Here is a 17,372-nt window from a genome sequence, read left to right on the forward strand (position 1 = left end):
ATAATTAACTTTAGTTATAACTTAATAATTAAATAAATAATAATATAACTGGCAATAACAACAGAAATGCAGCCCTTTCAGCACTCCAGTTAGTCCTGGTGGTTAGTCATAACTGGTTAGTTGTACTGGGTAGTTGTTAGTTGTCCTGGGTTTTGGTTAGTTACATAACTGGTTAGTTGTCCTGGGCTGCGTTTCCCGATAACGATGGATCGTAGCAACGATCGAGCAAAATAACGAAACCATCGATATTTCTTACGTGCGTTTCCCAAACATGCTCGTAAGGAGTAGGCTAATCTATGCGTTTTCAAGAGCTACGAATTTTCAAGAGACACCGTAAAACAAAAAAAAGATTCGGCGTACGATGGATTCTACGATCAACTTAGCCTTACGACGCTTTCGGGAAACGCAAACCTGGTTAGTGGTTAGTTGTCCTGGGTGGAGGCTTTTTGTCCTGGGTGGTAGTTAGTTGTCCTGGGTAGTGCTGTTGTGTATGAGATCCATACCAGGAAGTCTGGGTTGGGGGAAGCTATGTCTATGGGGGTCAGAGGTCAGGGGTTAACAATGCACACCCGGGTCGTGGTCGTCTCGCTCGTAGCTGATAGGCTGCAGCTGTTAGATGATGTTATTGGCCATCTCCAGAGATCCTGCTGCCACCTGGACATGAGGTCCACAGGACCACCTGCAACACACATACATACACACACACACACACACACACACACAGAAGAGAGAGCAAAGCACCCTTTTAGAGCTCCAAGCAAAGTGTCTCTGGCCTCCTCCTCCATCCCAATACACACACACATAGCGGCATACACACACTTAACCCCCCCCCCCCACACACACACACAGACACATAGTGGTATACACACTTACCCCCTCCCCCCCACACACACATAGCAGCATACACACACTTACCCCCCCCCACACACACATGGCGGCATTCACACACTTACCCCCACCCCCCGCACACACACACATAGCAGCCTACACACACTTATCCCCCCCCCCCACACAGCAGCATACACACACTCCCCCCCCCCCCAAACACACACAGTCATGACATTAGCCTCTGTTTTAATTCAGGAAAAGAAAAAGCTGTGAGGTGAGACAAGGTGAAAGAGAGGAGTGAAAACTAAAGCGGACCAATAGAGGGAGACAAAGGGGAGGTTGTTCCAGTCTACCTGTGGTGTCCAGGACACACCCCCCGGCCTCCCTGATGATAATTGGTGTGTTCGACTTCATGCAGCGCCGGCGGCGCCGACAGTCGGCTGCCTTGAAGTTGAGTATGCCATTGGCTGCTTCAAGTCAGCCGGGCTGCAGGCGGCTGCAGGCGACGTTGGCGCTGCATGAAGTCGAACACACCTAATGTCAGCGGCGGCCATGTCCCAGCAGTGCAGACCATACTGGTAGTACCCCTCTGCCCTGCCACATGCCACCTGGCACAGCGCCAGAGTGGAGCTGCCAATGATCCTCACTCTGGGGAACAGAAAGTATGTCCACATATAACACATAATGTGTAGTTACCAAACGTGTCAAAAAAATCCTGTTCCACTCAATATCGATCAGGACGTTTCTGGCTCTCTGTGTTGTACAGTTGAACACAACATCATTGAACCGTGATATCTGTGTAAATAGGCATGTCATTATATAAGCCTTAGGCTAGGTTCCAGGTTCAGTTCAAGTTCAAGTTCAACTTTATTTATATAACACATTTACAAACAGCCGCACGGCTGGCCAAAGTGCTTCACAGAGCGTTTAACAATTACACATACACCATAAAATAGAGTTCAAAGAGCTAAAAAAGGAATTATTAAAAAAGAAAGTGATATAAATATAAACCATAAAATATAAACAGACATAAACCCCAGAGCAATCATAAAAAGGCTAGAGAAAATAGGTGGGTCTTTAGCCTGGACTTAAAACTAGAGATGGAGGGTGCCATCCTAGTCTCCAATGGCAGGGAGTTCCAAAGTCTAGGACTGGCCACAGAAAAGGCACGCTCTCCACTACGCTTGAGCCGTACACGAGGGACCACTAACATAGCCTGGTCAGATGAACGAAGACTTCTAATAGGAGAGTAGGGATGAAGAAGTTCAGATAGGTAGAGAGGAGACTTATAGACAAAGAGTAAAATCTTAAAATCTATTCTCTGAGAAAACGGAAGCCAGTGTAGAGATTTGAGAATGGGAGTAATGTGTTCATGTTTGCGACAACTAGAGAGAAATCTGGCAGCAGCATTTTGAACGAGCTGGAGACGCATAATCTGAGTTTTAGATATACCGCAATATAAGAGTTACAGTAGTCTAAGCGAGAAGTTACAAACGCATGGACAGCCATTCCTAGAGTCTTAGGGGTAAGAAAGTGTTTAATTTTGGAGAGAATCCGCAGTTGGTAAAAGCTAGACCCAATAACAGACGAGATGTGTTTGTCAAATTTTAAGCGCTGATCAAAAAAGATGCCAAGATTTTGCACCTGTGAAGATCTAAAAACAGATAAACTCTCTAAGTTGATGCTTGAGGACTGAGAGTTCTCATTTGGGCTAAACACTATTACCTCAGTCTTTCCATTTTAGAAGAGATGAGATTGCTGAAGGATTATTTTTCCTAATTGGTAAGTAGATTTGGGTTTCATCAGCATAGAAATGAAAGGATACACCATGTTTCCGGAGAATAGAGCCCAGGGGTAGCATATATAACGAGAATAGAGAAGGAGCTAAAATAGAGCCTTGAGGAAGGCCACACGACAGCGAGGCAGGGGAGGAGGAAAAGTTACCCAGTTTCACTATGAACTTTCTGTCAGTTAGGTATGACTGAAACCAGCTCAGAACATTCGCTTTTAGACCTACCCAGGTCTCAAGCCTTGATAATAAAAGGGAGTGGTCTATGGTATCAAAAGCAGCTGATAAATCTAGAAGAATCCAGGTTTTTAAATAATTACTTTCCAAATCACTTGCTCTTTAACTGTTGTGTAGAATTCACTACTTGTCCCAATGTTACAAGGTGACGTAAGTGGTAAATCATTCAAAACCATTTCTTATCTTTTGGAATCCAGATCACACAAATCCTAACAAAATAACTGGTCCAAGTTAGTTTTGGTTAGTTAGTTACGCCTCGAGGCATACCATTGTTAAAAGATAATGTTCTGCCCATAATATGTTTTTCTTCTGCCCATAATATGTTTTATGTATTGGATTAATCTAACTTGAAACGTTTGTATGTTCACGTAATTTAATGTGTTTGATATGAGTGTACGGGAAGCAAAGGATGTTTGGAATGTTTGGATGTTTGAAATGTAAACAAACCAGGCATCGTTCACATAGCAACTGTCAACTGTTACATAGCAAAATATCAGTTTTAATGTATTTTCAATCTGTCGTGTGAATCTTGTAGAAAGCAATGACTGTAAGTTTTACATGATCATCATATGTATATTGCCTAAATACAATGAGTTATTGTAATTTTGATGTTTTTTGAATGTTTTAAATAGTCAAACGCAATCGCTGCAACTGCACCATACTAAATCAAATCAAAATGTATTTGTAAAGCCCTTTTTACACACAAGCATGTCACAGAGGGCTTCACATACGCCCATAGAACTGCCCCTCAACCAACCTAAACCCTCAAGGACGACAAGGAAAAACTCCCAGAAAAACTCACTGCAGGAGAAAAAATGGAAGAAACTTTGGGAGGAGCAATTCAGTGAGGGATCCCCTCCTCCAGAGACGGTTGGTGAAAGAGAGGAGCAGAACACAGGCTTAACATAGTCATACAGCAGGGAAGTGTCAATGGGTTTTGAAATATAAAAATCCATTGTTCAACTTGGTAGATGTAGGAACGGACCGGGAAACTTGCTGTTGCCCGTCATGAAGACTGGTTTCCGGTTGGCGACCAGGTCCAGCGTTGGCAAACCGACGACCAGGCAGGTGCTGACAGCTCAAACCCCCCACACCACAGGGGATGTGTGGAGGGGGGACAGAGAAAAAAACAGCAGGGATTAGAGAATGCCAGGAGCAGCTAACAGTTACAGTCATATTATAATGAAATCCCCACCGGTTAAGTGTGGACTAAGTGCAGCAATTTAGCAGAGCAAAAAAAAAGGGTATTTGATGCAGCCCTAGACACTAAGACAGCGCCAGTCCCCCTTGGTTGGAACATGAAATCTGTTCCAGTGTAAAGAACTCTAAAATAAGTTATATTTATAGAATAAGGGTGAGAATGCCCCGTCCCCCATTGTCACCAACTAGTAACGGAAACTATAACAATATACAGTAACAGGTTTAATTTCTTTGTAAAATCTAAATGGGGCAACGTGTAACGTAGCGAACATGTAGAAGCTTGAATTGCAATTTAAAAGTTACATGTGATACACACAGACAAACACACACACCAGGTTTACTACTGTTGCATACGTTAGCATGTTTGCTAATAATGTCAGTCATGTAATGTATTTTATAATTAAACACTTTTCTACTTTCTCTTTTTATTCGTAGTTTCACTCCATTTCAATTTTGTCATCTTGACTGATGGAAGTCAATAAAGGGACAAGAAGGCACATTTTCCTGGCTCTTGGAGAGGAGTTTCGCTCGCTGTTTAATCTATGTCAACGCTAGGAAGCACAACACATAGACAGAGCAGTAAAGTGAAAAGTCTATAGTCCATCAAAGAGATTAATGCTAGTTATGGAGACCCAAGCAGCAGAAAATGCACCATCAGTGTCAGGATCCAGGCACTCGTCTGCCTAGATCGCAGAGCCAGAGGCCTGGATATGCTAGCTGAAGCCGTGCGCGCCAGAGCTGCATTCTCACAGCAGGAGCTAGAGCTAAAGATGCAGAGAGCTAGATTGGACCTGGAAAGGGCTACACTGGAAGCGAACCTGCAAGCACTTGAACTTGGAAAAGGCAGCGGCTGCTGCCAATGCAGAGGCTGAGGTGCTAGAGGCGGCACCTGAGATGGAGTATAACATTTACATTTAGGCATTTAGCAGACGCTTTTATCCAAAGCGACTTCCAAGACACAGTTTTACAAAAGTGCATAGCTCACTGATCATAACAACGAGATAGCCCCAAACATTGCAGGTAGCCAAACATGAAGCATACATTGTGAAAACCAAATAAGTCCCAAATGGAAGAACAATACGAGCATGTAGTTAGACAAGTTACAATTAAACAGCAAGAACCACAAAAGTACAAGAGTGTACCTCTTGCATAAAAAAAGCAAGCAACAATAATATATTTCACAGCGAGTACAATCATTTTAAGACAGTTACAGCAACAAGTCTCTCAATAAGAGACATTGTGATCCTGGAGGAAACTAACATCAGGTCCAGCCAATCATTCCTAAGTGCCGTTGTACTCCCGGAACAAGTGCGTCTTGAGCCTTGTCTTGAAGGTGGGGAGACAGTCAGTGTCCCTGATGGAGGTGGGGAGTTGATTCCACCATTGGGGGGCCAGACAGGAGAAGAGCTTGTGTTGGGACCGGGCGCTCTTGAGCGGTGGGACCACCAGACGGTTGTCAGAAGATGGTGGCGGGTGGGAGTGTAAGGCTGAAGGAGAGACTTGATGTAGTCGGGTGCAGTCCCGTTCACCGCTCGGAAGGTCAGTACCAGAGTCTTGAATCTGATACGGGCCGTGATGGGAAGCCAGTGGAGGGAGATGAGGAGTGGGGTAACATGGGAGCATCTGGGTAGATTTAAGACTAGGCGGGCTGCCGCGTTCTGAATCCTCTGGAGAGAGCGGGTTGCGCATGCTGGGAGACCGGTGAGCAGTGAGTTGCAGTAGTCCAACTTTGAGAGGACAAGTGCTTGGACTAGCAGCTGGGTGGAATGCTCAGACAGGTATCTCCTGATCTTCCGGATGTTGTAGAGGGTGAATCTACACGACCGGGAGACCGCAGCAATGTGGGCTGTGAGGGAGAGCTCGTCATCCATGGTCACCCCGAGGTTCCTGGCAGAGGATGAAGTGGTTGCCGATCCAGGGGTGATTGATCGTGGGAGATGGAGGGTTTGGCCGGGATGATGAGGAGTTCTGTTTTGGAGAGGTTCAGCTGGAGGTGGTGCTCGGTCATCCAGGTGGAGATGTCTGTGAGGCAGGCCTCGATCCTAGCTGAGATCCCTGGATCAGTCGGGGGAACGACAGGTACAGCTGCGTGTCGTCAGCATAGCAGTGGTAGGAGAAGCCATGGGAGGTGATGATTGGTCCAAGCGAGGTGGTGTACAGGGAGAAGAGGAGGGGTCCAAGGACAGTTTCTGTGGAGTGGCCAGTCTTGAAGCCTGATTGGTTGGGGTCAAGCAGGTTGTTCTGAGAGAGAAAGTTTGACAGTTGGTTAGATACAGCGCGTTCAATTGTTTTAGAAAAGAAGGGTAGCAGTGATACTGGTCTGTAGTTCTGGAGGACGGCTGGGTTAAGGGAGGGTTTTTTGAGTAGAGGGCTAACTCTGGCCTGTTTGAAGGCAGAGGGGAAAGTGCCGGAAGTAAGAGAAGAGTTAAGGACATGGAGAAGAAAAGTTATGATGGAGGGAGAGATGGTTTGAAAGAGACGGGAGGGGACTGGATTAAGGGGACAGGAGGTGGGGCGATGAGAGAGAATGAGGTCAGAGATCTCTGCCTCGGAGAGAGGAGAGAAAGAGTTTAGACGTAGTTGGGTCAGTCATAGAGGGTGAGTGGGTAGGAAATGTGGGTTCAGGGAACTGACTGCCAATGTCAGCAACTTTTTTCTCAAAGAAGGAGGAGAAGTCGTCTGCCGTCAGGGTGGATGGGTGGGGGAGGGGGGTTAAGAAGGGTGGAGAAGGTGGAGAAAAGTTTGTGAGGGTTTGAGGCAGAGTTAATTTTGTTCAGGAGGTAGTGGGTTTTAGCATCAGTTATGCGGGCAGAGAAGGATTTGAGGAGGGAGTGATACTTATCGAGGTCCAGCTGCCCGAAGAATGGACCGTTCTTCACGGATAACATCCGTGAGCCACAACGACATGCTCAGTCCCAAGAGCGCCATCAAACCACTGGAGGTACAGCAGCAGACGGAGGCGTACGTGGCACAGCATGCACAGGCCAGCCTCAACCCCAATAATCCCCTTCCAGACCGATCTCCTCCTCTCAGTCTCAAAGAGTCACCACCATCAAGACACACCCGTGTTAAGCCCTATATCTGCCCACGATGCCCGATCTGTTCATTTAGCCACACAGCACAGTGAGTACTTACCTGCGTCAGAGCACCAGCCCCATTTACCTCGATGCCCCACCTCATACTCTGACTCTCCATCCAGAGTCTGTCAACAGCAAGGCTGCTCCCTAGGCAAGCGTGTAGTCTTCCAAGACCATTCACCTAGAAATTACACACAGAGCCCTCCTCCTGTCAGTCGGGCCCCTGACGTGATGGACTTTGCTAAGTAAGTAAGTAAGTAAGACTTTATTTATATAGCACATTTCATACAAGAATTGCAGCTCAAGGTGCTTTACATAAAATCAATAAAAACAATAATACAAGTGATAAACAATTCAAACAAAAATAAAAATCCCAATAAGATCTCTGTTCAAGAGAGAAACCAACTTTAAACATGCATCTTAAAAGTAACAATAATATAATTAATAAAAGTAGGAAAACCCTTTTGAGATAAAATTACTTAAATGCTTCGGTAAAAAGGTAGGTTTTAAGCTGTCTTTTAAAAATGTCTAGAGTGTTTGCTTCCCTAATATTTATGGGTAATTTGTTCCATAGTTTTGGGGCGTAATTGACAAAGGCCGAATCACCAATCTTCTTATGACTGCTTCTGGTGACCTCTAATAGGCCTGCATTTGATGATCGCAGTGTTCTAGCTGGTGTGTAGTTTATAAAGGAGTTAGCAATGTAGCTAGGTCCTTGTGCGTGTAGAGCTTTGTATGTGAGGAAAAGGACCTTAAAGTCAATTCTGAAGGTAACAGGGAGCCAGTGTAAAGTAGCTAGGACAGGACTAATGTGTTCTCTCCTTTTAGTTTTGGTTAATAATCTAGCTGCAGAATTTTGAATGAGCTGTAGTCTTTCAGTGGTTTTCTTGGGAATACCAGTGAAAAGTGCGTTACAGTAGTCCAGTCGGCTGGATATAAAAGCATGAATTAACTTCTCTGCATCATTTTGGTTTATGAATGGTCGTACCTTTGCTATATTCCTCAGGTGAAAGAAAGCTGTTTTGGTCACTTTATTAATGTGAGAGTTGAAATTCAAATCTGAGTCCAGGATTACACCGAGACTCGTCACCTCTGGTTTAAGACAGGGGGTTAAACCTCCAAGATTCTTAATAAGCATCTCTCTTTTGGATTTGGGGCCACATAGTAGGACTTCGGTTTTGTCTTCATTTAATTTAAGAAAGTTAGCGTTCATCCATTTGTTTATTGCCAACAGGCAGTTGGTAATGTAATTGATGGCCGTTGCATCGTTGGGTTCAGTGGATATATATAGTTGTGTGTCATCCGCATAGCTATGGAAATCTATGTTATGTTCTCTGATTATGTCGCAGAGTGGTAACATATAAAGAGAAAAAAGTAATGGACCTAAGCAGCTTCCTTGAGCAACCCCGTAGCAGTTCTCATGTTTCTTGGACCTATGGTCACCTAAACTAGCATAAAACTTCCTTCCTGTGATATATGATTTCATCCAGTTCAATACACTATCCGTGAACCCAATAAGCTTTTCCAGTCTATTGATTAGGATATCGTGATCAATTGTATCAAATGCTGCACTGAGATCTAACAGGATATGGATAGAGACTTTATTTGCATCAGAGTTTAGTCTGAGGTCGCTAATTATTTTGGTGAGAGCAGTTTCAGTACTGTGATATTTCCTGAAACCTGACTGCGAGACTTCCAGGATGTTATTTTCTTCAAGAAAAGAATTTAATTGGACTAAAACTATCTTTTCCAGTACTTTACTAATAAATGGAAGGTTTGATATTGGTCTGTAATTTGCAAGTAGACTGTTATCCAATTTGGGTTTCTTTAATAGGGGCTTTACAACAGCTGTTTTGAAGGCATCTGGGAAAACGCCAGTTCTAAGGGATGTGTTTATACTCTCTAGCACCGGACCTGAGACACTATCAAACACTCGCTTAAAGAATGTTGTGGGTATAGGATCAATATCTGAGGTTGTGGAGTTAGATTCGCTGACAATTTTGGAAAGTTCACTAAGTGTGATACAGGTAAATGTGCTCATGGTTATGTTGCAGAATCTACTGATGTCAGTTTCGACCCCACTATTAATAATACTAGCTCTGATCAAAGTTATTTTGTTCTTGAAGAACAAAGCAAGCTCTTCACATTTAACTACTGAGGATGGAGGTGGAGCAGGGACAGTGTTTAGCAGCTGGTCAATGGTGGAGAAAAGAACTCTGGAATTTATGGCATTTTCTGTAATAATGTTGGAGAAATATTCTCTCCTTGCTAGACGGATGGTTTTGTTATAGGTGGTTAGTGTATCTTTGTAGATATTGTAGTGGATAGTGATCTTTGTTTTCCTCCATTTTCTCTCTGCTGCACTGCATTTTCTTTTTGTTTCACTAACATTTTTATTTCTCAGCCATGGGGAGGTTCTGCTTGTGCACTTCTTTTTGGTTTTCAGTGGTGCAACAGAGTCTAACACAGATAATAGTGCATCATTGAGGTTCTCTACCATTTCATTCAGAGAGCAATCATGGTTAGTCGGCTCATATAGAGCAAATTGTTCAGAAAATTTCATCATAGCTGTATCGTCTAAATATCTTCTATGGACTAAGAATTGCTCAGTCCCAAGAGCGCCATCAAACCACTGGAGGTACAGCAGCAGACGGAGGCGTACGTGGCACAGCATGCACAGGCCAGCCTCAACCCCAATAATCCCCTTCCAGACCGATCTCCTCCTCTCAGTCTCAAAGAGTCACCACCATCAAGACACACCCGTGTTAAGCCCTATATCTGCCCACGATGCCCGATCTGTTCATTTAGCCACACAGCACAGTGAGTACTTACCTGCGTCTTCTATGGACTAAGAATTCTTTTTGGGTTTTTGTTAGGATAATTTCCACATTAAAAAGTATATAGTGATGGTCTGAGAGGGGTAGATCAGTTATTGATATTTAGTCCAGTTGTTATCACTAGATCTAGTGTGTTTCTGTGTCGGTGTGTTGGGTCTGTTATGTGTTGAGTTAGATTGAAACTGTCAAGGAGATTTAAGAGCTCAATAGTTCTTGGGTCTGCTTTTTTATTTACTTGGATATTTAAGTCTCCGTTTAAAACTACTTTGTCATATCTAGTGACACATAGTGATAATAGTTCAGAGAATTCTTGTATGAATATTGGCGAGTGCTTGGGTGGCCGATATATAATAACAAAAAGTATTGATTCGGTTTTGAGCTCTATAGCAAGATATTCATATGATGTGAATTCACCTAGCTCAGTGATTTTGAACAACAGTTTAGAGGAGAAAATAGCTGCGACTCCTCCACCTTTTTTTGATGTCCTAGAAACTTGATGAAAGCTGTAATCGGGCGGACATGCTTCTATCAAAGTTGCTGTTGCCGTGTCATTGTTTAGCCAGGTTTCTGTTAGACAGATGCAGTCTAAGTTGTTTTCTTTGACCAGATCATTAACTAGAAATGTTTTGTTATTTAGTGATCTAACATTTAGAAGGGCCAGTTTCATCTGTGGGGTATTAACAGATAAAACAGGGGTAGATAAATCTGTTGGAAGAATATGGATAGTTCTGTGACTTCTAACACTAGTTTCAGGTTTGTAACCATGCATTTTACCATGCCATTTTCTGTTTGTGATGATGACCGGTATGTCCAATGAAATAGCATGGTGGCTGTCCTAGCGTAGCTTTTCTTTGGGAAAGTCTCTGTCACTGAGCTGTTCCATCACAAAGGAATTCATCATCATGTTGTGTTTGCCTTGTCAGTAGCTGCGGGGCCAGTTCTTATCTTATTTGGGTTAGCAATGATAGGACCTTGTGCTAGGCCAAGGTTAGACACTGCGTTCGTGCTAGCAGTAGATTCTATAGTGCTAGCAGTGTTAGCTCCTCTAAGTGTTGATGGGTTGTGGGTAGTCTTAGCATACCTTGGATCTTGATAATCCTGTGATATTGTTGTCTGATTAGGCTTGATAGGGGGTCGAACAGCGCCCCGAGTGGTCCGAGAGGGGCTTGGAGTGAAATGGGGGACTCCCGGTCGCAGGTGGTGTGTCGGCGATCTGGGCCCTTCATGTTTGTTAGCTGCGTGGCTAGCACTCCTGTGCCTCTTCGCCTTGGATTCCACACACAAGGGAGAGAAAGTTCCCAGTGGTTCGAAACTGTTTCTGAGTGTGACAGGAGGAGAGGTGATGCGGGAAGAGTTTCTGCCTCGCTTTTTTTGCTGTTTATCCTTGGTGACAGTCCCATCTCTGAAGGTAGAAGCGGCGCTAGGCCTCTTTGGTTTAGCGCCGAGAGCAGGCCATGACTCATCCGGTCCAACGGCCGGTGGAGAGAAAGCTGATTCCAAGGGTGGCTCATTGGCAGGTAGCTTAGCCTCCGGGCTAGGTAGCATGGAATCTATAAAGTCTTCGGTCTCTCTGATATCTAAGAGGGTTCTGACTCTTAGCTCAAGTTCGACTATCCTCTGAGTAAGTTGTTTGCAGTCATTACAAGCCATAGTTCTACAGGGAACAAGCTTAAGTTTGCTTGCCTGTGGTCAGTCTTGGAGGGCAGCCCAAAATACTTCTGTTCTCCTTGGGCTTCAGTCCTCTTAGGTTGTTCCTTTTTGTAGTATTTGATTTTGAGTAATATCTTCAAAAACTATCCAAATGATTGAAACTTCAGAGCATTTCTCCGTGAATAACTAGACAATACGATAGAAGCCAAGCAGGGAAGCAAGCAGGGAAGGTCAGGGGGAGGAGAGGGAAAGAAAATGCGACTGCCTTCGTTGAGAGCGTAATCCCAAGGGTATCCTAAGTATCTGGCCCACCAGGGAGTTAGTTACTACAGGGCTAAATACATTTGACGATCAGCCTGAAAGTTTTACAGCATGGCAGTCCTCCTTTTTTAATGCTACTCAGGGCCTATAGTTAACAGCTAGTGAAGAGCTAGACCTGCTCATTAAATGGCTGGGAAAAGAGTCCTCAGACCATGTTAAAAGAATCCGAGCAGTGTATGTCTCTAATCCCCAAGCTGCACTGCAGTTGTCTTGGACAAGACTTCAAGAGTTCTATGCCACCCCGGAAGTGATAGAGAGTGCACTATTCAAGCGGATGGACTGTTTCCCTCGCCTCAGTTCAAGAAAAAACTCCAAGCTGAGAGAACTTAGTGACCTGCTCCTGGAGCTGCTCTCAGCCCAAACAGATGGGTACTTACCTGGCCTCAGTTACCTCGACACGCCACGGGGAATCAACCCCATAATCGAAAAGCTGCCACAGAACCTACAAGATAAATGGCTGTCTACTGGCTCAAGATATAAAGAACAGCACAGAGTCTGCTACCCCCATTCTCCTTCTTCGTTGACTTTGTCCGCTGCGAGGCAAAGGCCTGGAATGACCCCAGCTTTATCCTGACCAACAACAGCTACAATCATCACTGCAACCAAAGCGCTGCAGGGAGACAGGAGAGTGTGAGGACAGCCATATCTGTCAACAAAACCAACGTGGCAGCAACAGCTAATGCACATCTGACTTACAGAGCAGAGAGAGAAGTAAGGGATCCAACTAAGAACTGTCCACTTCATGACAAGCCGCATCCTCTGGAAAGATGCAGAGGTTTTAGAATGAAGCCGCTCACAGAACGTAAAAGATTACTAAAAGAATATAGAAGATGTTTTAGGTGCTGCTCTGCTGTTCACATGGCCAAGGAATGTCCAGTGAAGCTGAAATGCAACGAGTGTGAAAGTGAGGAACACTGCACAACCATGCATCCAGACACCACCCTGTCACCAGCAGCGTTTCCTGTGGCAGAGCCATACACAGAACAGCAACACAGCTTTCCATCAGAGGTGACTTCCAGGTGTACAGAGGTCTGCGGAGATGGTCTCCCGGCTCGATCCTGTGCAAAGATATGCCTGTTGCAGGTCTACCCACGAAGCGAAAGACAACGTGCTGTGAAGATGTACGCCATCATTGATGACCAGAGCAACCGCTCGCTGGCCAGGTCTGAGTTTTTCCAGGTCTTCGGCATCCGCGGTAACCCTGCACCTTACCTGCTGAGGACCTGCGCTGGCACCACTGAAATGGCTGGGTGGTCAATGTATTGACACCCTAGAACGTTCAGCAGGTGAAGTGGTCGTTAATCACATAAGCCTTATTTGTACATGATTTTCCTCACTGTCTCCCCACTGTCTGGCCTGCATGCTATATTCTGCTCAGAGGGGGCCTCGCTGCATGACCTCTTGACCTTACAGAGACACAAGCTGTACATGTACCCAGAAACTCTGCCTTACAGTTCCTTCCTCTTTCTATATTTGTAAATCAATTTTAAGTGATTTGCATCCTGCGACACCTCTCTACAAATGTCTAATAAGCCTGCACCCTATAAATCACTATGGAATCAAGTTGAATTACCATCACAATTATCAATGATGCATGAGTTATCAGCCATCTGTAACCTATACTCGCATAACCAAAATCCCACTCCACACTTGACAAAGAGTGAGTAAAAGATCATGCAGCTAATCTACTCTACACTTCACACTTAGACAATCACTTGTTCAAAACTCCTTTCCGGTTAAGGATAAAATCACCAAATGTCATCCAGTGTGACAAAACTAATTCACAACACGCACATGCTAAATATACATAACTCTCAATAAAATTATTACATCACCCCTAAATATTATTCCTTAGTACATCCCTACGACTAGGAAGGCTGTAAACTTTTTTAATTAAAATTAACATCACACGCAAACAAGTTCCAAGAAAGAGAATGTCTTCTATTCGTGTTTCAGCCGAACTCGAATGTCTCTCTTAGGCAGGACCTTTCCGTCTCCTGTCCTTCTCCATCTGTTTGACTCAGTTGCAATCAGAATTAGACATTTCATGACATGCAACACTATCTCTCTTAATCAACATTATCGATGGAAACTATGGATGAGAATGAACTTTCAGAAGAAGTATCAGAACGACCTCTAATAGATTTGATGTTAACCGCAATATTACCCGTGGTGATAACCGGCATGTTTGTAATAGAATGCAAAGATTTCACAATTAGGGCCCGAAATATTGGGCGGTAGGCTCGTCCATACATTCTCACCACAACACCAATTAAAGCCTGGAATGGGCGGAGTTCCCATTGCAGTAACGTGATATCCCAATCCCGGATACTCGAAGATGCTCTGACACTGGGTGAGTCGCAAGAAACCTACGTCTTTGGCTCCACGAGAATCTTTGTCTACTCCTCTAATGCACACTTCATAAATTGAGGACGAATTAATGTTAGCTGAGACTTTAGTAGGAACAATAGATAAATCATTAGACAAAGAAACTATATGTTTTTTGTAGAATATTGTACATCCTACTAATGATGGCAACTCTTTAGGGACAGAGAATATAGTAGCATGATAATTCTGTAAATCTGGTTTGCTTCCCTGACTTATGGAAATATTGGAATAGATAATATATTGTGACATCATGTTTAATAATCCTTTGGCTTTGACTACCATGTTGCTAGCTTTGGCCACATAGATGTTATTCAGCAAAATAATCGGTCGCAATGGAATCTTTGAATTAGGTTGTTCACCTAACAAAGGATGTCTTTGCAATACGTACTGATAAGCGAGAAGGCACATGGATGGTAATCCTTCAGAACCTTGAAGTGGAACTGTCCAATAACAAGGAAACAATTCTTCAGTTGATTGCGGTAACATGGAACACGCATAGCATGAATTAGGAGTCAGTTTCTGAACTCTACTTTTGAGAGCACTGTACCATAGATTAGATGCAAAAGGATGGTCTTTATTGACTGGCATATCCTCATATGTGTATTTTACTTCATCATTTTCTTTGAAGGGTCCAGATATATCATTAGGTGAAATTTCTGGCCATGATGTGGGAATTGGAACTCTCCCAAATACAGTACTAGGTGGTATCCAATAGGGAGCACATCTACCTTTCCAATAAAGTGGAAGATAAGTGTAAAGGTTGTTATCACAAAGCCAAATCATGAGATCAGTAGCAGGCCATGGATGAAGTGTTCCCAGGAAGATCCTCTTATCTGGACAACCCTGAGTAAAACCCATCTCATGCACTGTTTTAACGCCTTGAGTATAACTTAGACAAGTTACAGGTGCCTTCATTCGTGTAGCTTTAATAACTATTGGTTGAATATTGTCATAAGCATCCAAATCTCTCTGAACTAGATACTTAGGAGTGAGCTTCTTCCAGAATGCATTACAGTACTCAACAGTAACTGTGCAGGGCTCGGTAAACATAAGTGCTTGACTTAGTATTAACACTTCTTCACCGTCAAGTGATTCGTACTCTGCCTTAATTGCTAGCGTTGTTTCCGTCATGTTAAGGTATTCCACTTTCTGAACATAGAATGGTTTTCTTCCTGTTGTCATCAACGGATAAATTAAACAAATCATGTCTGATTCATTCATAGGAATATGATTCTGTACTTTAACTCCAAGAATACTTGCAGGTGTTGGAACATTACGTCGTACATGTGTACTAACATGCTGATCATAAGAGTTAGAATGTTCACTTAATACTTTTTGAACCACTATCCCTGCCTTAGTATCATCCCATGAATCCTCCAGACCGCATGATTGACCGTAATCAACGCTAGAAGAGAGATGATGCTCCGCACGACCACGAATTTGGTTCGAGTTCTCTGTAGAGTATCCCCCATCCTTTTTTCTGGTCTCATGATCTTTCTCACGGTTCAGTGTCACTGCCAATGTCTTCACTTCTATACATCATGAAACAAAGAGAGAAGAACAACACCATATCCACACTCATGATAATGAAATATTAATATGGAGGCGAGAAATATTACCCATCCTTCGATGTTCTGTCTACTGTATCCTATACGTCCTATACTGCATTCGCTATAGGAGGTGCTTTTCGAAGTCGAGATGCATGAATCCATTGGGGTTGACCCGTAACCTTAACAGCTGTTCTGGTTGCCAAAAGAGCCTGAGTCGGAGGTCCAAATCTTGGCTGGTCCTGCTGAGCCAATGTTTTTAAACTGCGTACCAAAACATAATCACCCGGCTGAAAATTATGAATACTCTGATCACCTGGAGTAGGAAGAGAATCTGTTACTTGTTGATTAATGTCAGACACAAAAGACCACAACTGTTTCACATACTGTTGTTGAGTTTCCTGCAACAAAGTTAAATCATTTGCTGGTGTCTTGTCCATCAGCACTCCTAGAGGAAAAGGTCTAGCCATCAAAACTTCATGGGGAGCAAATCCTGTGCCTGAATTTGCCATCGCTCTGATTGATAGAAGCACCTGTGGCAGAGCATCTATCCAAGTTGTCTGTTTTGTCTGATGTATTTTCACCAGTTTTTCCTTAATGGTCCTATTTGTCCTTTCCACTTGTGCTGAGCTTTGAGGATTATAAGGAATGTGAAATGTCCAATTAATCCCTAATTCTGATGCTAATTGTTTGGTTACTCTAGAAGTAAAAGGAGTTCCATTGTCAGAGTCTATCCCATTTGGTATTCCAAAACGAGGAATTGTTGGAATGGACCTTCAGGTTTCGGCAAATGATCTCTTTTAGCTGGATTGACGTGTGGATTACAACGAGCACAGATTAAGCATCTCTTAACAAAATCTCTAACTTGTTGTTCTAGTCCAATTGTAAAGAACAATTGTGAAATATAGTGCATAATGCTTTTATACCCCACATGGGTAACGCCATGTACATAGGATATTAAGGATTCATACGCTATTTTTGGTAATGCCTGCTATTTTTGGATGCTATTCTATCATCTACAGTTTTCCATTACCCATAGTTGTGCTTTGTGCATCCTTTCTTCTCCCAAAGTAGAACTTCGGATGGCATTGCCTGATTCTGAAAAGATATCAAGTCATCAGTAGTAAACAGAGGATTTGACATTTGAATATTCATGAAAGAATGATTCATCCACGGTGGGAAGGAAGCATTTAACGCTGCATCTTTTGCATGCTTGTCGGCTAAATTATTACCTTTGGCAATCTCAGAATCTGCCTTTGAATGACCCGCACATTTTACTATGGCAAGGTTAGTTGGCAACATCATAGCATCTAATAGTCCTCTTACTAAAACTGCATGTTGTATGGGTCTTCCTGCGGTAGTTACAAAACCTCTGTTTTCCCAAATCTTACTGAAGTCATGTGCCACTGAAAATGCATATTTGGAGTCTGTATATATGGTAACCGATTTATCTTTGGCATATATACAAGATCTAGTTAACGCTATTATTTCTGCCGCT

The 17,372-nt window shown here is 43.4% G+C and overlaps 1 protein-coding gene across 1 annotated transcript in view; it reads right to left on the minus strand.

Moving 5' to 3' along the window:
* Nucleotides 1-399: 399 nt before the first annotated feature.
* Nucleotides 400-17,372, minus strand: part of LOC134035329 (inositol monophosphatase 2-like) — a 55,056-nt gene continuing 38,083 nt past the window's right edge. Inside the window, 4 exon segments of the mRNA XM_062480328.1 lie at nucleotides 400-653; nucleotides 656-679; nucleotides 1,182-1,226; nucleotides 1,370-1,476. Coding sequence (XP_062336312.1) covers nucleotides 556-653; nucleotides 656-679; nucleotides 1,182-1,226; nucleotides 1,370-1,476 — 274 coding nt within the window. The 3' untranslated portion in view covers nucleotides 400-555.

The sequence above is a fragment of the Osmerus eperlanus genome, chromosome 15, assembly GCF_963692335.1.
Source record: "Osmerus eperlanus chromosome 15, fOsmEpe2.1, whole genome shotgun sequence".
NCBI classification, from domain to species: domain Eukaryota; kingdom Metazoa; phylum Chordata; class Actinopteri; order Osmeriformes; family Osmeridae; genus Osmerus; species Osmerus eperlanus.